The sequence below is a fragment of the Zonotrichia leucophrys genome, chromosome 12 (genome assembly GCF_028769735.1).
Source record: "Zonotrichia leucophrys gambelii isolate GWCS_2022_RI chromosome 12, RI_Zleu_2.0, whole genome shotgun sequence".
In the NCBI taxonomy this organism is placed as follows: Eukaryota; Metazoa; Chordata; class Aves; order Passeriformes; family Passerellidae; genus Zonotrichia; species Zonotrichia leucophrys.
The window spans coordinates 14,334,725-14,358,299 of record NC_088182.1 but is presented as its reverse complement, the minus strand read 5'-3'; the positions used below and the strand labels follow the sequence as shown (position 1 = coordinate 14,358,299).

Genomic DNA, 23,575 nt, shown 5'->3' with positions numbered 1-23,575 from the left:
GGATGTCCTTCAAGGTGCTGAGGTCTGCACTCAGCCAGGGCAGGTGGGTTGTGAGTGCTGCTGGATCCCAGCTCACGATGTCCAAGCAATTTGCTTTGCAGCTCCAGAGCTCACAGCTGCTAAATGCCAAACATGGGGAACCCAGGGGATCTCCAAAGAGCATCAGACTCTTTTAAAAATACTTTATTCTTTAGAAAATACAGCGTTCAGTACAGTGTGCTCTGCTCCTCCCAGCTTCAACCCCCTGACTCCACCGAGGCCGAGGCAACATCTGGACGTTCACTGCCACAGCTGGAAAGCAGAGGGCAGGTTTCACTGGCCCCTTTGCCATCCTCTCAGGGAGGCAGGTGGCTCTCAAGCCCTCGCTGGTACCCAGCAGCAAGGTGCTCTCCCCCCAAGCCCCCAGTGCAGCCCAAATCACAGTGCCAGGCTCAGAGCGTGGAGCTGATGATGGCCCTTGGTGGCTGGGGACACCCCCAGGGCACACAGGGGCTGTCATGCTCCCCCACACAAGGATTTGGAGTAGCCCATGTGATTATTGAGACATGGGGCTGCCCCAGCCCACAGACCCAGCTGAGAATCTGGGGGTAAGGAAATAGTGGGGGCTGGGGAATGGAGATGGGGCACCAGGGCTCAGGAACCCCCCAGATCCCATCCCAAACAGGGATAGGGCTGAGTCAGGGCTGTAGCAGCTCCTTCTGAGGGGGAAAACCTTACTGGAGCAGTTCCAAAAGGAGAAGCAAACATCACCCAAAGGCAGGGTCACCTTTCTCCAGGTCCACGCTGAGCTCAGGACTCAGTGGGGAACTTCCACCTCCCGCTGCCTGGCTCTGCATGGAGAAGCTCCCATCCCACAGGAGGCAAAGCCCACCCCACAGGGGGTCCTGCCCACACCCTGAGGGGGTGTGGGATCACTCCAGCCTGGGGCAGAGGGGCTGTGCACACCTAGAGTGGGACAGGGGAGCAGAGTCTGGAGGCTGGGAGGGACAGGGAAAGAAGCATTTTCTCTTTTCAAACAGGAATCCCCAACCCCCTTCCCTTTGCATAGAGCAGCTTTCAGGTGGGTGTGTCCTTCAGTCACCCAGGGGACACGGAGAGCAGTGGCTGTGACCCTGAGGGGGACAGGAGCAGGGCTGGGGACACGGCTCTGCTGCCCCGGGGCTCGCACAAGGACACGAGGAACAGAACCAGCGACCACCCACCCTGAACCCTCCCCACCGCCCTGCCCCAGGTGCAACAAGCCATCCAGATGTTTAAAAAAGGAATGAAACAGGAAAAAAAAAAAAAAGGTAAAAAAAACCAAAGAAGAGCTGAGATGGAGGGAAAGCTCCCCAGGTCAGCGGAAGGAGGGCGGGAAGCGCCGCAGGGATGGATGGTGTCCGTGCCCTGCCCGGGAATCTAGCTGTCCTCGCCGTTCTCGCCCGGGCCCTTGATCAGTCGCTTCTGTCCCCGCTTGCCCACGGGCCCCCGGGGCTTGGCGAAGGCCTGCTTGAAGGCGTGCTGCTTGGGGTGCACCTCCTCGTACAGGAACTCCGCCGTCAGCTCTGCCCCGTCATCGATCTCGATCTGCATGGGAAACCAAACGGGGCTCAGCAGCTCCCTTGGGCTTCCACACATGTCACAGACATCTTTCGTGAAAAATCCTTTTCTTAGGATTTTTCCTCCTGAGAAGCTGAGGGGCCTCAGGAACAAAATGTAAACAATGATTATCTGCTGCTGTGGAATGCAACAGGTGGATTCGTTATTGGTGTTATGTGGTTGTTTCTAATTAATGGCCAATCACAGTGAGCTGGCTCAGACTCTGTCTGAGCCACAAGCCTTTGTTATCATTCTTTCTTTTGCTATTCTTTTCTAGCCTTCTGATTAAATCCTTTCTTCTATTCTTTCAGTATAGTTTTAATATGATAATGTATATAATAAAATAATAAATCAAGCCTTCCGAAACATGGAGTCAGATCCTCATCTCTTCCCTCATCCTCCGACCCCTGTGAACACAGGCACAGACACCACTTTGGGGCACCCAGCTCCCCCCCAGGCCCATCCGAGGGGCTGGACCAAGGCTGCAGCACAGCTCCTTGGCAGTGCCCAGCCCCATCACCTCTGGGGGGGTTACTCTCACCTTCTTGGCTATCTCCAAGCAGAACTCCTGCTCCACCGTGTCCAGCAACCGGCTCTTGCAGCTGGAGTAGAGCATGCGCTCCTTGATGCTGCACTTGTACCCGGGCATGGAGTAGATAAAGACTGCAAAAACAGAGCAGGGCTTGTGGCACTGCCCAGGCCCATGGCCAGGGAGCACTGGCTGCATCCCACCCTGCTCACAGCTCCTCCAGCCCAGAGTGCCAGACAACATCCAGAAAGAGAGGGCGAGCCATCCCATCCATCACCCCTCCCAAATCTCCCCTGGTGCCCCTGTGTCGCAGACATCTTTTATAGAAAATCCTTTCTTTAGGATTTTTCTTCTTGAGAAGCTGAGAGGCCTCAAGGACAAAATGTAAAAATTGATTATCTGCTGAAGTGGAATGCAACAAGTAGATCTTTGATTAGCCCATGTTAGATGTTTGTAATTAATGGCCAATCACAGCCCAGCTGGCTCAGGCAGAGAGTCCAAGCCACAAACCTTTGTTATCATTCCTTCCTGTTCTATTCTTAGCTAGCCTTCTGATGAAATCCTTTCTTCTATTCTTTTAGTATAGTTTTAATGTAATATATATCATAAAATAATAAATCAGCCTTCTGAAACATGAAGTCAGATCCTCGTCTCTTTCCTCATCCTGGGACCCCTGTGAACACCATCACACCCTGGCAACACTGGAGGAAACCAAACCACCACCACCAAGTGCCCTGGAGCACCCAGAGACCTGCCCTGCACATGGCACCAAAGGGTTTGCAGCACCCACCATGAGAGGGTACTGACTCGAGGCTCCCTATGCACCATCCCTATCCCCATCCCTGCTCGCTCCCCATGCAACCAGTGATCCAGGGAAAACAGGGATTGGCACAGGCTCCAAGTGGCCTTTCCCAGTGCTGCGGGTCTCACCAACAGACTCCAGGTAATCTCCCTCGTGTGAGTGCTTGTACAGGAAGAAATGGTAGCGAGCAGAGTCCTGGGGGATCCTCTTGGGCAGGTCAGAGATCTCCGTGGGGCTCGTGTGCACCAGGTCGATGGTCTCCCGCTCCAGATCCAGCTTCTGATGGACACAGGGGACAGGGAGCAGGTGGCAGTGAGAGACAGCAGCAGCAGGACGTGGGGAGTGGGGCACAGAGAAGCCATGTGAGGGACCTACCAGCTGGATGTAGTTGATTTTCTTCTGCTTGAGAGCCTGGATGGCTTGCTGGGCGTCCAGCTGCAGGGGGAAGGCCAGGCCCTGCAGCGTCTGGTGCTTGCTCTCCACGCTGATCTCCGTCTTCACCTGGGGATGGAGACACCTCCAGCGTCAGGGCACAGTGAGAAAGGGTGGGGAAGGGAGGAACAGGAAAACCAGCTGGTTCTGCAGCTAAAGGCTTCTCTTCCAAGGAGGTGTCTGACACCTGTCCCACAGGGATCATGGCATTAAACCATGGGAGTCAGCCAGGCTCAGGATGGCGGTGCCTGTCACCATCCCACCTCTCCAGGACATCACCCAGCCCAGCCATGCACCCCCACAGCTCCTGCTTCACTCTCAGCAAACGCCAGCTCAAAACCAACTTTCCCCAGGGAATCCCTGCAGGGATGCTGTGACCAGCATACCTCCTCTCTGATCATCTCCAACTGCAGCCTGTGGGTGACAGGGGAAGCCCTGGAGTCACAGCCCTCAGCTGGGCACCCCACCCTCCTCAGTGGGCTGTACTGCAGCAGACAGACATCCCTCCAACGCCAGAGCTGGGGATTTGAGATCCACAGCTCACAAAGAGCCCAGCCGCTGTTTTCCCCACAACCCCTACAAGGCAGAGCCTGCCAGCCATATCCCCAGCAAAGCCCTCGTCCGGAGACCAAACCCCACTTCAGAGAGGGGAGAGAAGGAGATTGCAGAGACATTGAGTGGCTGCAGGTGGCTCCAGGCAGGGTGGGGAGCAGGGCAGACACGGGGGCACACCATACCTCCTCGGGGTCGGGGTACTCTACCAGCGATGGGCAGCAGCAACAGCCCCCCACCATCTGCCACAGAATACAGGGACACGGGGTCACCCCACGGCAGAGGAGCCCTCCCACCTCCAGAACCCCTCCCAGGGAAGCACTCCACAACACTATCCCAGTGCTCTGCAGTGAGCGTGGCTCCCTTTCCTTTGGGATCAGTTCTGGGGATTTTGGATAGAGTCCAACCTTTATGGGGTTTTTTTCTTTCTTCATTTCCCTCCCCCTGATAGAGAAAAGGAGAAGTCAAGGCATGCCAAGAGAAACACAAGAGCTGGAGCTGACATCTCCAAACCACTGGGCAGCACCAAGGTGGCTCCTGTTACAGGCTGCCCTCTGTCACCACAGCCCCACACAGCCCCACACCCTGGGGACAGGAGGGAGCCAGATGTGTGCCCGGGGCAGAGCATGCAGGAAAACACTGCCAGGAAGGGGAGAGACCGGGCACAAGCCAGCAGAGCAGAGCAGAGCAGAGCAGGGCAGAGCTGCCTACCATCTCAGTGCTCGAGCCTTGGGAGCAGGAATCCTGAGGGAGCGTGGGGAGAGGAGACACACTGTCAATGGCACAGGAGGGGGTGTGACAGCAGCAGGGGAGGGACACGCCGATGTGCCAGGAGCAGGGAGCAGCAGCACCCCTGCTGGAGCACAGGCCAGGCTGAGCCCAGCCGTGTGGCCAGGGACAGCAGCAAAAACAACACAGGAGATGCCAGGGCAGCCCCGAGCCTGGCATGCAGGGTCTCCAGGAACACCCCTGTGCACAGCCCATCCCTGCCCCATCCCCACTCAGGCTGGCCTCACTCCAGGGTCTGGAGGAGTTCCAGCACTTGCAGCAATAGCTTTTGGGTTATCCTCCACTAAGGAGCATATAGGGAAGGTTTGTGCTGGAAAAACATGCCCAGGCCTCTATCCATGCCAAGCATCCTGGAGGATGAGCAGGGTGTTGATGTGCAGCTCTCAGGAAAGGGAAATGATTGCTCAGGTGGGCACCAAGTCCAGCTGACCTCCATCCCCCAGGTGCCCTGGCACCAGCAGGGCCTGAGGCAAGCACCCCTTCAGGGGGTCAGGACACACACGAGTTCCCCTGGTCCCACCCTGTGCAGAGGTGCAGCACAAGGATGTTATCACTGCCAGCACCTCCAGAACACCAGCTCTGTCTCCCATAAATGCAGGAAGGCCAGGAGAGCTACAGTGGGACCACAGAGACCTCAGCTCTGACACAAAGCCCACTGAAGTCCGAAAACACCAGGAAATAAAAATTTGTACCAGCAACATCAACTCCCCCACATATCTCTGCATTTTCTACTCCTTCCCTTTTCAGAAACATTAAACTCTGGCTGCCTGGGCACTCCCCAGGGCACAGCCTGGGAGCAGTGCATGGGACAGCTGAGCATGTGCCACATCCCAGCCTCCCAACCTTGCCAGCAGCTTGCCTGGAGGTTATTTTATCTCCCTTTCTTTAGGTGAGATTTTCTCCTCCTCTTCCCTCCTCCCTGGTGTGGTGCTGACCCTGCCTGAGGAGCATTTCTCGGTGTTATGGCAAATTCCTCACGGGAGGGTTCTGGTGAAGCACCAGCAGCACTGTGGGGCAGCTGTGAAGGACACACTGCAATGGCACCCCCAGCTTTGTTTCTCCTCAATTCTCCTGCCTCCTCCCCAGCCCCAAGGCTGCCTTCCTCTGCCCCACGGGCACACCAGTGGGATGTGCCATTTCTGAACCTGCACCGCTTGTACAAAGCCCCCCCAGGCGTGGGTGTTGAGCTCAGTGCCAAGCCCAAAGCTGTTTCTTAGCCCACGGTCTGTGACAACCATCAGCTCAGTGATGCTGGCATTTTCCAGCTAGTAAAAATATACACACTTATATATAGCAGTGGCAAATTTCCATGAGCTCCCACCCAGCTATCAGAAAGGGGGTAACTCATGGCATCACCTGTGTCCATCCAGTCCTCAAACCTGCTGTGCCAAAGGCTGGGCAGCTCCCTGGGGATGTGCCAACCTTAGTCCTTCCTTGCTCAGTGTCAAAGGCCACTCTGCTACCCTCACCTTCCCTTTGGGCTGTCCTGCCCTTCCCATGCCCTCTCCACACTCACCTGGTGGCTGGGGAGGAGCCCAGGCAGCTGCTCCTGACCAGAAACACAGCCATGAGCGGGGTGAAGGCTGCAAGTCTGCCCAAGCTGTGACACCATCACAGAGACCCCTCAGCACACCCAGCACGTGCCTGCTTCCCACCTTTAAACCCACAGGCAAAAATATGTCCATTTTCATCTCTTTCTCAGTGTCAGTGACTCCTCCCTGTGGCCCAGGCTGACACAGGGGACCATGTACCCATGTACCCTTAAAATAACCCCCAACAAACCCCAACAGCAGCAGCACCTCCATCCAGGAGCTGCACCTCCCAAAGGCAAGGGTGGGAGGGAAGGAGAATGAGGCAGATCAATGAGCACCACAAGCACCACTTACCTGGGCCATACAGCCCTGTAGGACACACCCAGCAGCCCCCCAAACTACTCAATCCTGCAGCACAGGCCAGACCAGGGGATGGCAGACCACAGAATCAGCTGAGTCCAAAGGGACCCTCAAGGATCATTAATTTCAGATGTCCCAAGGTGCCAAACAAACCCCACAGTCACCATCAGCACCTCTCTCTTCTCCATGAGCATCTCCTTGGATCCTGCAGAACAAATCCTGCTCTCCCGGCTGGGAGCTGGGATAACTCCCCTAAGACCCACCTGGTGGAGAGCACCCCTTGGTGGCATCTCCCAAATGTCCCTCAACTTTGCCCCTTGCAGACCTGCTCTGGCAGGTGGAGATCACCCCCAGAGCTGCTTGCACGGGCAGAAACCTCCTGCCTCACCTGTGCTATCAATGAATGCCATGGGGCTGGTTGGCTTCACACCTCACACAATGTCCTGAGCCACCCTGAGAGCCACAGCCCCAGCACAGGCACAGGACAGGGATGCTCCTCTAGAGATGAAAGGGAAATTCCCCCATCCCAAAACAAAATGCTGCTTCCAAGTGGTCTCCCCAACAGTGAGCACACCCCATTTTGTGCCTCAGTGTGTCACAGCACCCCAGAGGCTGTGAAAGGCCGGCAGGGAGCAATGGTGACACAGCCTTGTGTGCCCCCAGCCCTACCCTGTGCCACTTCCACATCCTTCCAGCACATAACCCCCAAATACAGGCTAAGATCTGTATTTCTTGGGACAGCACCCCTCATAGAGATAAAGGAAGTGTATGGGAGAGGATGCTGCTGCAGTCCAGAGATAAGCCTCAATTCTTCCTGCCTTCCCTATCCTCAAACTCAGCTCTGCTTTTACTCCAATACCCAATACAGGTTAGAGACCTGCTTTCAGCCCCAAATCACTTGTGACTGTCAGCAAAACACAGTCCTGAGCTCATGTCCAAGCAAGAGGAAAAAAATAAAAGTGTAAATTCCTCTTTATGCTACCAGTCTGACTGTGAGGGTGCTCATCCACCTTGAGAAGGAATGGTTTAAATGCCAGAGAGTGAAGTAAAAATGAGCCATCCCTTTTAGCTGAATGCTCACTCCCTCCATCCTCCATCCCTTTGTGCCCAGAGGGCCTCAGGCTCCTCTCCCAGGGCTGCTGGACACCCAGGGCTGTTGGACACCCATCCTGATGGACAACCTGCTGGACATCCGCCTCTGCTGGACACCCATCCCTGCAGCACACCCTGCAGTACACCACCCACCCCAGCTGTTGAACACCATCTGCAGCACACCCATCCTTGTTGGACACCATCCCTGCAGCACACCCATCCCTGCTGGCCACCCTGCAGCACACCCAGCCCTGTTGGCCACCCTGCAGCACATCCATCCCTGTTGGCCACCCTGCAGCACATCCATCCCTGTTGGCCACCCTGCAGCACACACATCCCTGCTGGCCACCCTGCAGCACACCCATCCTTGTTGGACACCCTGCAGCACACCCACCTCGTTGATGCGGATCTGCTGCAGCTCCTGCTCGGCTGCGGTCAGCGGGGCGGGGGCAGAGCAGGAGGACACGTGCTTCTGGTACCCGCTCAGGGAAACGTCCTCCTGCAGACAGGGCACAGGGCAGTGTCACAGGGGTCACTGCTGCAGGGCTGGCTGTGCCCCCAGCCTTCAGCTGAGTCTCAGCGACCCAGAGAGTCTCAGGCTCCCTCCTGACCTGGAGGACCAACCGTGAGGCTCTCGGATTGCTCCATGCAAATCCCACACTCCCTTTGTCTGTTCTGACCCCCCTTGCCCCTCCCCAGTCACCCATGGCTGTGGCAGTGGGCTCCTCTGGCTGTTTCATGAGGCTCATGAGCATGGAAGTGAGAGGGAAAGGCAGAGCCCATAGCCCAGGAGCAGCAGAGGGGCTTTGGAGAAGAGCAGGAATGCTCCCTGGCTCCCACCAGCACTGATGCCCTGGCTGTGCAGCTCCCTCTGCCCATGGAAGGGGAGGAGAAACCTCCATGCAAGGCAGGGCTAACCCTGGTGTGGAGCAGCTCTGGCTGCTGGAGTGACACTGCCACCACCTGGCACCACTTCTGCCATTCAGCACAAAGCTCCACATCTCACAGCCTCCCTCCCACCTTTCCCAGCTCTCTGTCACAGACCAGGCAGTGCAGGCAGAGAGCAGCACTGGCCACGCAGGGAGCAGTGTGGAGCACCAGCACCCTGCTGCTCCCTCAGCACACACCAGCACCCCACACCCAGCAGGCTCACACTGAGCTCAGTCAGACCCCAGGGCTGCCCAGAGCCAGCACGGTACCTTCACTGTGCCAAACATCTCGTCCTTTATGTGCCCCCCGCCAAACTCCTTCTTCACCGTGGCTCTGGTGGCAGCATAGAGCATCTTCAGCCGGACCTGCCGGGACAGGGGACACTGCTGTCACACAGGGCACACTGCTGGCACACAGGGGGGCACTGCTGGCACACAGGGGGGCACTGCTGGCACACAGGGGGGCACTGCTGTCACACAGAGGGATACTGCTGGCACACAGGGGACACTGCTGGCACACAGGGAACCAGAGGGGACCCAGTGCTCACAGCCACCACCCCACCACAGGCTCCACACACCTCAGCCTCTCCTGGCAGCACCCACCAAGCTCCTGGCTGGGTCTGAGTTTTAATGGCAGCATCCCTGGGCAGGGATCAGCTGGGAAAACCCACCAGCACTATTTCTGGGGCTGCAGCCTTGCCAAGAGCTGCCCACAACCCAACAGTTTATTCCATGCTTTGCTTTCCAGTCCCTGAGCTCCAGAGCACCATTTCCCACCAGCACCTGGGTTAGAGGAGGCACAAATACCACAGACCCACTCAAAAGTGACTTTTGCCTTTGGCACTTCTATTGCATCCTTCTGCAAAATGCAGGGAAGAGCTCTGGCAAGTGCTCCTGGGCACACTGTGCTTCTGCAGTGAGAGCCTCTGTGGTTTGTTGAAAGATTTACATATTTAAAAAAATATATTATTACATATACACCTGTATATGTACATGTACACATGCACAAATGTGCACATGCATATAAAATTGCATATATATCACTTGTATACATATTTTTATATGTGTGGTGCACTTATATACACTGGTGCACTTATATACACTTTTGTAATTTAGCCTTTTGTAATTTAGTTGTTTTCATTACTTAAAGCAAATGCTTGCTTGTGGTATTGGCCTCACTTTTCCTATCCTTTATGCATATTTTTTTATATTTTTATATATGTGACCAGTGCATGTATTAATGTGGCAGTAAATCTATCTAGCTTATAGATTACAATAAATATATAACAAATAAATACATAGGAATACATATATATTTACACTGTATACATATATATGTATACATGTATATATAGATATATGTAAGTATATATATACATATACACACACACACACATATATATATATATATATATATACACACACAAATATTTTCCAAGCTGTATCATCACTGATATCCTCTAAACCTGCTCCCCCTCCAACCAGCCCTTTTGTGTCACTCTCCAGCAGCTGATTTGTGATTTTGGAGCAAGGCCTGGAGAAGGGCTGGCAGCCATTCTGCACCTGGCTCAGGCAGAGCAGGGCCAGGCTGGAGGTAAATCAGTGCCAGTGTCAGCTCTTCCCAGCAATGGCCAGAGCCATGGTGGGATGTGTCCATCCTGGCCTCATGGTCCACACCATTCCCCCTCCACATCCCAGCTCCTCCACCTCCTCACTAGCACTGAAACAGGACAGAGACACAGTCCCAGTGCATTTCTTTGTGTCTTAAAAATTCCCCATGCCCACAGAAGCCTCCATTTCTCAACACCAGGGTGTGAACGCTCCTCCCCAGCCCCAGGGCACACACAGTTCCCTTGGCCAGCACCCCCTGTCCCTGTCCCTGTCCCCAGGTGGGTGCCCGGGGCTCACCGGGGAGCTGTCTGGGGACCAGGAGATGAAGAGCCACTCGTAGCCCTGGGCGTTCTGGCTGTCCAGGCGGTACAGGACGTAGCAGGGCTGCTGCTCATCCAGCAGTGGCAGCACCAGGGTGTCATAGTCGGTGTCCCAGCGCCGGGACAGCTCCTTGTGGGCTCCCAGCACGAGCTGCTCTGCAAGGAGAACACAGCAAAGGGGGTGTCAGACCAAAGCAGGAGCTGCTCTGCAAGGAGAACACAGCAAAGGGGGTGTCACACCAAAGCAAGGCTCATCTCCAGGACCAGGTGGTGGTTCATTGCAGCTCCACCACCAACAGTGATCTGTACTGCACAAGAACAAATTGTGACCTCAAGCCACGTGCAGGAGTGTACATTCCCACCAGGAGAGACCGTGGGGCTGTGGCTGTTTGTAGGGCTGGTTTTCTGCCAGCTTCCTGTCAACCATCTCTTCCTCTCCTGTGTTTCTCACCAGCAAAGTCTCTCTGGCGATCACCTGTGGCTTCCTTCCCTTCTGCTCCCTCCAGCTCTGCAGTCCCACCCACCCCTCCTCGCTCACAGGGGAGCACAAAGGCTCCCCTACCCCATCTGGACAAACCCTGGAGTCTCTAGAACACCTCAGCAGGGACACAGAGAACCACCAACATGCTGAGAACAGTAATGGTCTCAGCAGAAACCAGGGTGATGAGCCAAAGCTGCTCTCACTGGATTCCCTGTGACCTCACAGGGGTCAAAATCAGAGCTGATATCCAAAGTCCATGGCTGAGGGCAGCAGGGATGTCCCAAAGTCCCCAGCCTGGAGGGGACCATGTTGCAGGAGAGCCCCAGCCTCTGGAAGCAACCTGTGCATTCCACGCACACCTCAGGGCATCATTTTCAGTGGCAGGAGGAGCCCTGTGAGCTGGGCATTGCTCAGCTGGGATTTAACACTGGTGCAGGCATCCTACAGACATGAATCCACACCCTGGCAAGGGCCAAGTCAAGCTTTGGGATGGCTGGGTGGAAAAGTGGGGGTGCTGGAAAACAGCCTGTATTTTGACTCCATCTGTAGCTGCAGAAAGGTCTGGGGGGAGATTACAGCACTCAGAACAAGATGTAGGAAATTCTGGGGGAGCCAAAGCAAAATGTTTTGGGGCTTTGGGCAATTAGCACTTGAGGGCATGGCCTGCCAGGACCTCTGCCCACTGGGAGCCCCCTGGCTGGGGCAGAAGCCTCTCCCTCCCAACCCATTCAGCTCAGCAGCTCCAGATCTCAGGGCAGGAAAGCTTTTAAGGAAAATAGCTGAGGAATGAAGGGTTTGGGGGGAATTACCCACCCCTTGTTCCCACCCAGGCAGGACATGCCCTGTGACAGCAATGCCCTCCCGTGCCCAGCACTGCCCTGGCATCTGCCACCACTGCTCAATCCAGTTACTGGTGCTTGAAATACTTTACCTTTTGCAAAACTACCTGTTTGGAGCAAGGGAAGCACAAAAACCTCTGTGTACTCCTAAAATAAACACAAAGCTCTGCGAATGGATTTGGGCATCACAAAGAAGAAACTGCAGGGGGATTTCACAGAGCCAAGCCCACTGGCAGCTCGAGGGTATCTCTGTAAAACAAACCAACACCTCTCACACAGCAATCAGCGCTGAGTCACCCGGGCTATTCCGGGCTGTGACTCAGCCGGACCCCGGTGGGAGCTGGCAGCCCTCACCTTTCCCCGAGCTCTCTGCAGTTTGCTCAATCCATTCAGGGACAAACTCTCTTCCCTGGGCAGTGTCAGAAAGGGGAAACTCAGAGCAGACGCCCTTCAGCAGAGTGACACAGAGTTACACTGGCTGGGTCGGGCTCTGTTTGTCCCAGGAGCTGCTGCTGGAAAAGCAGAGCCGGGAGCGTTTCTGGCCCTCGAGGTGCCCCCAGCACTCCTGCCCTGCTCTGAAACGCCTCTGCAGCCCTGCCTGCAGCTCTGCTGGGTGCCAACTGCAAAACTCAGGGCACACCATCACCTGTGAGTGAAGAAATGCGTCCAACAGGGAGTCCATAAAGCCAATCTTGTCCCAGATCCTCCTGGCAGTGAGGAGCAGAGCATCATCTAAAAACAGCTGGGGCACAAGCTGGGAAACTGCTGCTGAGCCTTGGTGCACATCCTGCTCCCCTACTCCCTCCTCCATCCAACCTCAGCTCTTCCCAATAGCTCTCCAAAGGAAAAACAACCTCTCAAATTGCACAATGGTGCCTTGGAGCTGCCTGGACACAGAGCATCTGCCATGAGGCTCCTTGCACCATCTTCCTCTTCTACTCACTGCTGCCTGCTCCAAAATGCCCCAAGACAAATTCTCCACAAGGCAAAAGGTGCTGCAGCCACCCAGCAGAGAGGGAGGCTCCCCTTGCACATCCCCTGTCCACGCAGGGCAGCTGGCATGTCCTCCCCAGGGTGAGCATCTGTCTGTCTGTCTGTCACACCTGCCTGGCCACTCTGAGTGCCCAAGGGTCCTTCTCTGCTGGGTACCACAGGCTGGTGTCCCCTGTGTGACAGCACAGTGCTGGCCCTGCTGCTGGCAATGCACAGATAAAAAAGCCCTTTCAGCCACAGCACAAATGGTGGGAAATGTTTTCCATTGGTGATAAGAAGTCTCCCTTGTTGGCATCAGCAGCCACAACCCAAAACCAGCAGAACAAACCCTAAGCATCCCAAGTCCAGGCTTAGGGACAGGCATGATTATCCTAACACAAACCTGACTCCACTTTTGAAAACCAAAAGGAGCTGAGAGCACAAAATTGTTGTCAAAGACACTCCAGAGAAACCATGTGGGTGTTTCACCCCCCAACAGTGGGGACCTTGCCAAGGCCAAAGCCAACACTGCTGAGCCCTGTTGCAGTTCCACTGGTGTGTCCCATGCATTTCCAGTCACGCTGCTCTTCTGAACAGGACGTTGTGGCCTCTCCAAAGGTCAGGTGGGCTCCTTATGACCACAGGCTCCTCACAACCCCATCCACCTCGGTGATTGCACTGGTGGCCCACCCAGGGCAGGTGGTGACAGCAGCTTGGCAGGGCAGCAATGTCCCTGCTGCTGCTGCTGGAGAAACAAGTCATTCATATGCAATTGTACGAGTGTGAGGTGATGGAAAACCTACACCAGGGCAGCTCCCCGCCCCTGGGACATGCAATCAGTGCCCAGCTCTGCTCACTTGCTTCACACATGCAGAGGCCACCCAAAGGACCCATTCCACGGCACAAACACGGGCCAGGCTGGTGCCAGCCTGTATCCTGGGCTAGGGGCAGCCCTGGGATGGGATGGGATGGGATGGGATGGGATGGGATGGGATGGGATGGGATGGGATGGGTCTCAGAGTGTGGCATTCCTCACAGAATGCCACTGCAGGCCTTGAGCCACGAGCACCCCCTGCCCCGAGCATCCCCTTGCCAGCTGTGGGATGGCACATCCCAAAGGTCCCAGGGTCCCTGCAGCAGCCTGCCTCAGGGATCCCATAATAAACCATGACACAGCAGCAGCAGAAGTCCCCACAGTGCACCGACCCCAGGCTGGTGTTGCTCTGCTGGCAAAGTCACTGCTCCCCCCTGCAGCTGGCCTGGGGCTCACCAGCTGCTCACCAGCACAGCCAAAGTTTGGGCTTGTGTTTCAGGTCTGGCTTGCCACAAGCCCCAGCAGCATTTTCCTAGAGGTTGACAAGAACACAAGCTGGCACCGCAGTGGTGAGGAAGAAAGGAGGAGAGGAAACAGAGAACACACAGAGTGTAAATCAAAGCACTCAAAAATGGGACTTACCGTCCTCAATGATGACCTTGATGAGCCGGACTGAACCATTTCGGGCTTTGGCAAAAAAGTCCCTCAATTCTGTGGTGGCTGAAAGAACCAAAAACATCGTGATCAGATTCAGCAATCAAAGTAGGTGCTGGGTTGCTCAGTAGCTGACCAGAAAGGGGACCAACTTGGCAGGATAGAATTTTAAAACTTAAAAAAAAATATATATTAAATCTCTGGTGCCAAAAAATTCTAATAAAAAAAATAACAATAACAGAAAACCCCAAAGCTGGGAGAGAAGTGCCGCGTCTCCCTGCGGCAGAGAGTTAAATAGCAGCTGGGAGGGAGCACATGTGACCCAGAGAACCTGATACTTGGCCTGGGTGAACATAATCACCCAAATTTAGACGATGGCTTGGCCAGGGCAGGCAGGGAGAGCTCAAGTGACAAGTTGATTGGCTTTGCAGAGCAGCAGGGGTGGCTGCAGGATGTCCTGCAGGCTGTGCTGCCCTGACAGGCTGGTGACACACGGCAGGATGCTGCTCCCAGCGGCTGGGAATCTGCACAGCTCCACACTGGGCAGGCTGGTGGGGCTGAGCCCGTGGGCAAGGGAAAGGAACAGTCCCAGGGTTCTGCTCTGGAGCTGGCGGGGCCTGGATTGCAGAAGGCTTTGGGAAGAGTTTTGGGGGCATTGAGGAGTCATCCCGCTCCCTGAGCAGCAGGCAATGGCAGCATCCTACAGGAGGCAGCTGGAGGCACTGGACAGGGAAGGAGCAGCCCCAGCCGGCACTGGAGGCTTCATGTGCCCTCCCTGAAGCAGCACTGGCCCAGAGCTCCCCGTGCCACCCGGGACAGGCTCCGTGTGAAGGCAAAGCCCAGGAGATGTGGCTGCCAGAGGCCAACCCCCAACAAGGATCGTCTCCTGGCCTGGCTCCCCCTAAAGCCACCCAAGCCCTTTCCTGGATACAGCAAAGGGGGCCTGTGGCTTCAAAAGCTGCTAGAAATACTCAAGGAACTGATGTTGCAAAGATCAGAGACCTGGGCAGACATCCCTTAGCCTACATCAGGATCTGGGCTTGGAATCTCCATCAGCAGCCCCTCCATTCCTGGGGCTTTGCTGAGCCAGCAGAGGGAGGAGCCTGGAGCCCGACTGCACCCACAGCAGAGGCACATGGCAGAGGCAGCCATCCCCACAAGGGCCATGTCCATCCCTCAGGCCCTCCAGCACGGGATGCCACCCCTGGCACAGCCCCAGAGGAGCCCTGGTGTCCCCAGCACTGCTCAAGGGACAAGGACAGCCCTGACTGTCCCTGAGTGCTGCCCTCAGTGCAGGCAGAGCCGGGCTGGGGCATTCCAGAGCTCTGGGACAGGAGGGATCCCTGGGGAGCTCCCAGGCTCTCCTGCCTGTGCCCACAGGGATGCTCGGTGACGGTGCCCAGCTCAGCCTGCCCCGATCAGGGGATGCTGAATTCTCTCCCGCGGACAGGAGAGGCACACAGCAGGGAGAGCAGCTCCCACACTGACCCAGAGATGCCCTCCTGACAGGAGCCTGCAGGGATGGGCACAGAGACACCCCTGCAGAGGGATGCCACTCCTCAATGGCACGTCAGGGGACAAACAGAAGGTTTGCTGGTGTAATCCCATCACACCACAAGCAGGCTCCCTCCAGCAGCATCAGGGCATGCAGCTCTCCCAGCTCCCAGGGCAGACCTTCACCCAGTGCCAGCTGGGAGCTCAGCCTGCTCCTGCTGTGCCCAGCCAAGGATACTCTGGTATTTTTAGCCCCTTTCCCTGTTGAGAGTGGCAGTTTCCTCCTGGCAGCATCTGTGGTTATTGCACACACACGAGGCGGAAGAGGAAGAGAAAAAGACATTTAAACACCCAGGAAACCTCATGCAGGAGACAAAACTCTTAATAAGCATCAAGTTTCACCAACTCCTATCACACTGCAAAACTATGAGAGAATAACACCACTCTTGGATGTTTCTACAGCATCAACTTCAGGGAAGAAATAGGAAAGCTCTGCAGCACTAACCTGCTTGCAAATCCCTCCAGTGTGACCCCATCCTTCCCAGAACTGGAAAATCAGGAGTCTGGGCAAATGCAACCCTGCAGCCCAGTTGGAAATGCTGGGAGTGCCCTGCAGATTGACAGCCAGGATGATTGGCAGGTGAGTGGCTGACAATGACAGCCAAGCACTGGGGTCTGTGTAGGTACCCAGGGGTTGAAGGGATCCCAGGAAAAGCCTGGATGCTGCCAGAGAAGCCAAGCACAGGAAATACCACAAGGTCTTCCAAGGAGGGAGAACATTTCCAGAGGAGACAGCAGCAAAGCTTTCAAAAAACCCCACAGGAGGCTTGCAAAATTTAATTCTGCTGGTTTGGAGGGTTTTTTTTAAAGCAAATTTCATTTACATAAAAACCAGAGTGTCTCCAATGTCTCCTTCTGCCTCTCACAACGCAGAGCCAAGAGCCAGCGAGGAGGCAGAGGAATAAACCAGGGAAGGTTTGAGCACGAGCTCAGCACTGCTTCATTAGGGCATGATTACCACTTAATTGGCACAGCAGACTTGATGAGATGGCTTGTGTGCCTGAAATATTAATAGAGAAGTCCACAGTTGGCTCTGGAGGAAGAGCTGGAGGAGATGGTGCCTCATGGCATCCCCTGCCAGGGAGCCTCCAGGACACAACTCCAGAGCTGAAAACCCATAAAAACCAAGGGAGAGGGAGGAGCAACAGGACTGAAAGGGACCCACAGATCCAACTCACCCTCCAGACATGGGCTCCTGGAAAATCCTGGAACAAATAATCCAGAAACAAATCCCAGCTGGGCTACAGCCAGTGTGGATCTGCTGAGGCCAAGATGCATGAGATCCCTCATGCTTCCCTCAGCACAGCCAGACCCCTGTGGGCTTCAGGGCTCTCAGCTCAGCTTCTAAGTGTCTCCAAGTGTCAGATGCCAGCTTGGGAACACGGGAGTGCTGAGCCTCCATGGCACAGACACAGCACTGCATGGGTAACTCACTCAGGGAGGGACCAGAGCTGGGATGGAGCAGTGTCCTGGGCACCTGGGGTGGGTGCAGCTTTATCCACATCTCCATGAACACTTCTGGCAGCTGCAGCAGTGCTTCCTGCAGCTGTAAGGTGGGAAGCTACAGGAGGTGCAAGTGTGCACTGCAGAAAAACTCAGCGTTCTCTCAGGAGACTGGAGAAATGGGCTGGGAAGAAAAGAAACAGGATGAAACTCAATAGAAGGCAAAGTACCATAACTGGAGAAAGGACCAGACAGGGCAGGGTCCAGCAGCTCCAGAGAGAGGTGGGTGACAAGCCAAGTCCAGGTTAGTCACTTCACACTGCTGCAGGCACAAACAAGAGCAGGACCACGTTATCTGGCGCTGCCAAGGCTGCAGGCACAGCACCAACAGCACACCCAGCATCGTGCAAGGAGCCAGGCACAGCACACACAGCACCTGGGCCAGGGGGCACAGCCTGCAGGAGCTGCACCTGGTCAGCCCAGGAACAGAATAAAAATCATGAACAGTCTGTACTGGTTTTCCAGCCAGGAACATCAAGACCCACTGTGGTGCTTGGGAAAGCTCATGATGAGGGTGCCCAAACCCTGGGAAGGACAGCATGACTCCATTCTTGCCCTGAAAAATGGATGTTGCTGCTTTGAGGCAGTGTGAGCCCAGAGGCACCTGAGGAACCTTCTGGCCCTTCTAGAGGGCAGCCCTGCTGCTGACCCCCATGGCAGACCTGGTGGGCACACACACCCCTGTCCAAAATCACCTTCAGCCACTGAGCCTGCAGCTCCTCCCTGTCCCACCTGTTTGTAGGCTGCAGTGAGCTGTCCCCTGGGCACAAACAGCCTTTAGAAGCTGATAAGAGCATGTCCCAGGTCCCACACAGCCTCCAGCTCAGTGGCACCTCCATTTGGGGTGGAGGGCTGAGCAGAGCCAGCTGATGGCACCCAGGCTGGGGTGGCAGCTCAGGTGCGACAGTGAGGTGGTGGCTGGCCAGCAGTGGCCCTCAGGTGGCCCTGACCCTGCAGGCAAAGTGCCAGAGGAGAACTGGAGCTGTGGGAGGAGGGCAGGACAGAGCCAGCCCTGGGGCAGCACTGACCACAAGGTGCATTCAGAGCAAAGCCTGCATTCCCCCAGCCCAGGCAGCAGCAGGGCAGCCAGACCCTGGCACCTCCTGGCAGACAGAGGGATGTCACCAGGACAGACACTGCTGGCAGCCAGAGGGTGCCCTGTGCTGGGATGGGCCCCTTTGGATCAGTCCCCAGGAGATTCCAGAGCCTGAAGCACAGCTCTTATTGAAGCTGCTGAACGATGCTGCTTGTGGGTACCACCCTGCCAAAAGCTGCCCCAGACTGACCTTTTCCTGCTGTTTACAGCCCCAGGGAGCTTCTGTGAGCACAGAGGGGCTGCAGGGGGGCACAGAGGCACTGGTGACACCGTGGCCACAGCAAGGGCCCCTCTCTCCCAGGGATTGCCACCCGTGCAATGCCTGGGAAGCACCACGGAACGGGGATGGAGGTGACAGCCACAGCATCCCCCCCTCCTGCAGCCCCTTGCCCACGTGTTGGGGCACAGCAGGTTCCTGCTGCTTTGACCCTTCCCCGTGGCCCCACGCAGCTCCCCGATCAATAATAGATGCTCCCTGAAACAGATGCCTCTCCCAATACACGCAGTCTCCCTGCCCTCCCAGCGGGAAACCCGAGCCCCGGGCCATCAATCTTTCATTCCCTGGGCATCTTCTTCAACTCAATGCAACTGCTTCCCTTTCACTGTCTGGGGCACAGCCTGCCTGGGATGTAACAGGGAAACTCAGCCAAAAATCCAGCCACAAACCCAGGCAAAACTTGTCCAAATTCCAGGGATGCGTGGCCAGACAGAAGTCAGGACGGTGATGAATAAAACATGGTTATACCTGCATTACCCACACTCTCCCTGCCCAGCTCCTGGTCTGGGCAGCCAGGAAGGGATACAACTGCAACAGGCACAAAATAGCTTTTGCTGCTGCTAACATTCCTTCTTTTCAGTCTATCCCAGTGTAACTCCTTTAGGCAGTGCCTGCTCAACTCGCTGCTGCAGGGAGCTTTGCTGCCGATGGACACGGTTGGCCAGTTTAAGCAGTAAGAGGATTTTATTCCTCACCATGGAAAAAATAAATATGTCCTTGCAGGGAATCTTTTCTGAGGAAAAAAGCTACAGATGTCAGAAGAAAAGAGAGAGAAGGGAGTGGGGCAGGGGGGAAAGGGAGCAAGAGAGCAGAAAAGCTTTGCTTTTCTCCCAATTTTCTGTGGGGCTAGACTGTATTCCTGCAGGATTTCACATGGACAGCTCCTGGTCCTTGGTGCAAATCCCACCCAGAGACTTGGAGCCACCTGCCTGACACCAGACAATTGCTTCTCAACACCTGATTTTCCACGTGTGCCCAGGACCTGTGTTGTCTGCACTTTGCCACCTTGGATTGGAGTTACTCATCCCTTCCCTTGCTCCAGGGCAGGCAGCACTGACCCTGCAGGCAGCATCAGCTGGATCCTGGGGCACAGTGGTGGTGCAGCACACATGGTCTGTCCTGGCCTGCAGAAGCTGCTGCTGCTCCTTTTCTCCGCCCAGTCAAGCCACCAGTGCAGCACTGGTTTGTGCACAGGCACCCAGGGACAGACCCTGACCATGACCTCACTGCATTTAGTCTCACTGCACACTTCCCAAAGGATTTCCTCCATCCCATCACTGCTTCAAGGGGTTTGACATCTCATTTATCTGGTCTGCCACCAGTGCTGCTGCCCTGGCCATCCTGACATGCCTGCCCCTTGGATATGGGCCATACTCCCAGGGGACATCAACCTCCAAGGTGGCCCCAGAAAAGAGACTGGGTCTGGCTTCCCAAAAATATCCTTACAGCAGCCCAGTGCCCTCTGTTCCCATGGACAAAAGGGGCCATGAACCAGCCATCCCTTCTCCTTCTCCTCCTTCACTGATGGCACCTTGTGGCATGTCTCTGCTTAGGGGGTGCCTCCAGCATTCCAAAGCTGCCCCCCAAATTTGTGCACCCAGGTGCCTCAGGAGCCAGTGCTGCCTCCCAGCACAGCCAGAGGAGAGGGGCTAATGGTGTGCTGATGGGCAGAGAAGCTCCTTCCTTCTTCTCACTAGAGAGACAGGAATCTGCCTGCTTTCCACCAAGACTTTGGCAGACCCAGCAGCTCCTGGGTCCCACCTTATGCTCCTTTTCTACTCATCTGACAGCATTCCTGCTCATGTGCACCATGGTTATGCTCCTCCTGAAGCAAACATCCACTCCTACCAGATGCATTCCCAAACCAAGATCCTGGGGCAAAGTGGCAGCTCAGCTGAGGATGGGAACAAAGGTTCTCCCCTACCCCCAGATCTCACCACCTCCCCCAGAAAGAGCAGGCACCAAACTCTATTTTTAGGTTAAAGAAACAAAATGCATTTGATTTCTCCACTTTCTAGATGAAAAAATACCCTCTAAGAGACTTTTTCTCTCTACCCAGTGGTCTTGAAAGAGCTCCCAGAAGCAGCTGAAAGCAGATGACCTCCCACCAGCATCAAAGCCCGGTTCAGCACTGCCTGCCCAAGGTTCTGAGCTCAGGCAGCAAATGCTGTTCCAATCTAATGCTAATGCTCTCAGAGCAAAATAGGAACCACAAAACCACTCAATGAGTCCTCCCAGCAGCAGCTAAAAAGCAGGTTTCCAGCCCCAGGAAGCCCACAGCACCCTTTGAGAGCTTCCAACCGCCTCCCCAGCCCGGCAGTCTCCATGGCAGCCTGGTTTTCTTGCCAGCACCTTCAAGAGAGCTGCCTGAGATACCTAAAAAAACAATAATTAGCCTCTTGCCCCTGCATGAAAGGCTCAGGCTTGACTGCACTCCCTGACCCCCCAGCTCTCCCTGCCAGAGCTTCCCCTGCACCTGTTTCTCCCCAAAAGCTGAATGAGGATGGATGGAGGGATGACGTGGGAGCGTCTCAGCTCGGGGGTTCCCCACCACCACGTCACCCTGCCTCACACAGATCTAGCTCTGTGTCAAGCAAAATCCCTCCCAGCTTGTCTGCAACCTCCCCTAAGGCAGCTGCAGAACCTGATCACAACTCCCCTGGGAGCAGATGTCTTCCTGAAAATGGGGGAGAAATGGGAATGAAGAAACAGAAAATGCTGGGTGCACACAAACATAGCGAAGCCCCAGAAACCAGGAAGAAGTGCATAATTCCTCCTCCCAGCAAACAAGAGACCTCAGTGCCTCAGCAGAGGGGATGAAAGTAGCAGTGGGATTGCTCTTCCTCATTCGGTATGGAATCTGCTCTTTGCTGAGCAAACAGAAAAATTCAATCACCATGACGGGGTGGGGCAGACTGAAATATCCCAAATCCACCTCGAAGGGGGCGTTCCCTTAAAGCCTGGGGCACCCCAGTTGTGCATCACAGGTGTTGGAGGGGCAGATTTGCATTCAGAGAGGAAACAGCAGCTTCCGGGAAGAGAGACGGCGCAACAGGGCACGGAGAGAGAGCCCAGACACGTCCAGGATGCTGGGACAGCCAGACCACCCAACACAAGCTACTTTCCACAACCACAGGGGGGATTTTACACCACCCCAGCCCAGGAATCTGCTGCCAGGGCAGAGTCATGAGGTCCATCCCCTCCCTGCACTGCAGCTCCCTGGGGGAAGTGGAGTCCCTTCCCCTTTGCCGCTGACAGGGCACGTCACATCCCACGGTGACTCCCAGCACTGGGCACAGTGGGCAACCAAGGTCAGCCAAGGGCAGGGCTCTCAGAGGGAGCCAAGCTGGCACATCTCCCTCCCTGGCAGCTGCGGGGTGCCACGAAGGACAGCACCAGCAGCACAGGAGCAGCAGGGCATGGCCAGAGAGCAACAGGCAGCATCTCCGGGGGCACACTGTGCAACGGGCCCTGCCTGCCCAAAGCCCATGGACAGCTCTGCAGATGGGGTCAGCACCCCCAGAGCTCAGGTGGGTGCAGGGCTCCATCCTGCTGATTTTTGACTTTTTAAAATTATTGTTATATTTTTACAAAACAAGGAAGATTTAATTAGAGCATGTGCTTCAGGATCTCAGTTTAAGCCAGAAGCAATGAACCAGAACCCAAACACCATCAACGACCACCAGCTCTCCTGAGCACAAGCAGGAGGAACATCTAAGCATCAACACTGGCCACTTCTCAGCTACAGCCCCTCCAGAAGCAACTGGAGGGGAAGGATGTTCTCGACCATGCTGAAGGAACGAGGATGCTCTTGCCAGGAAGGACCAGCACATACAAATTCCCACCCCGGCACAAAGGTGCTGGCCAGAGGGATCTGCGGGGCCACTGTGCCAGCTCCCTCCCGGGACACGCTGCGGGCTGCATTCACACCCGACCGCACAGAGCAGGGCTCCAGGGCAGCGGCTCTCACATCCCTGCTCGCATATTGATTCGGTTACATAAATTATGCAGCACCTCTACTCCTGATTAATATTGCTAATTGAGCTGGCGAGGCGAGGGGCAGGAGGGAAATACCGTGAGGACACACAGTCAGTCATGCACCAAGCACACTCAGAAATGCAGAAGCCGCCGTGTCGGGGTGCTGGCTGGGTCCTGTGGGGAGCGGGCGGAGAAATCGGGAAGCAGGAATTCACTCGGGCGCTCCCCCGGGCTGGGGAGCAACTGGGGCCGAGCATCCCCGTGGGCAAGGGAGCGGTGGCCGGGGCCGTGGCCAGGCAGACGAGCGTGACACATCTGTCCGAGCACGTCGCGGCGGGTGCTGAGCATCAGCCCAGACAAAGGATGCGGGAGAGCCCCGCACCGGCGGCACCCCGGGGCTGAGCCCCTCCCGCCCCTCCTGCCGGCACCCAAACGCTCCCTCCGAGCCTGACTCAGTGTCCCCCTCCCCCGCCAACCGCAGGAAACCCGCCTGCGGGGCTTCCACCGGAGAACCGATGAACCCGAAGCTTCATTTTATCGCCCCCATCGCCGCCGCTGTCGCGACAGCGCCCGCAGCCGCCGCGGCGGGGCCGGGGATGCGCGGGGCGCGGTCCGGGGGTGCCGCTGCCGGGGGCGCGGCGGGGCAGCCCGGCCCGGGCGGGGGCCGAGCGGCGGGGGCAGCTCCGGGACGGGCCGGGGGACCCGAGCGCTGGGCGGGCGCCGCTCACCGTGGATGCCGGTCTGGTGAGTCATGGCTCCGCTCGGCTCCGCTCCGCTCGGCTCCGCTCCGCCGCGTCCCGGGCAGGAAACGGCTGGGCAGGCAGCACCGCCCGTTCCGGAGCGCGGGGCCGCTCCGCTCCGCGCCGCCCCGGGGCGGGACC

General features: G+C 56.2%; 1 protein-coding gene across 1 annotated transcript; it reads right to left on the bottom strand.

The window, feature by feature from the left end:
• Positions 1–167: 167 nt before the first annotated feature.
• Positions 168–23,574, bottom strand: TWF2 (twinfilin actin binding protein 2). The gene is made up of 9 exons (XM_064723707.1): positions 23,423–23,574; positions 14,275–14,352; positions 10,504–10,682; positions 8,866–8,961; positions 8,061–8,165; positions 3,285–3,410; positions 3,038–3,188; positions 2,120–2,241; positions 168–1,566 (listed from the first exon to the last, which is right to left on the bottom strand). The coding sequence occupies exons 1-9, from the start codon at positions 23,445–23,447 to the stop codon at positions 1,399–1,401; spliced, it is 1,050 nt and encodes a 349-aa protein (XP_064579777.1). The 5' UTR covers positions 23,448–23,574; the 3' UTR covers positions 168–1,398.
• Position 23,575: the final 1 nt, after the last annotated feature.

Excerpts from the sequence above, each read along its gene's own strand:
- TWF2 (XM_064723707.1), bottom strand. The coding sequence starts at position 23,447 with ATGACTCACCAGACCGGCATCCACG. Across the intron at positions 2,242-3,037 it reads AGATTACCTGGAGTCTGTTG|TCTTTATCTACTCCATGCCC; the intron begins GTGAGACCCGCA and ends CTGTTTTTGCAG. Across the intron at positions 1,567-2,119 it reads GCTTGGAGATAGCCAAGAAG|ATCGAGATCGATGACGGGGC; the intron begins GTGAGAGTAACC and ends TTTCCCATGCAG.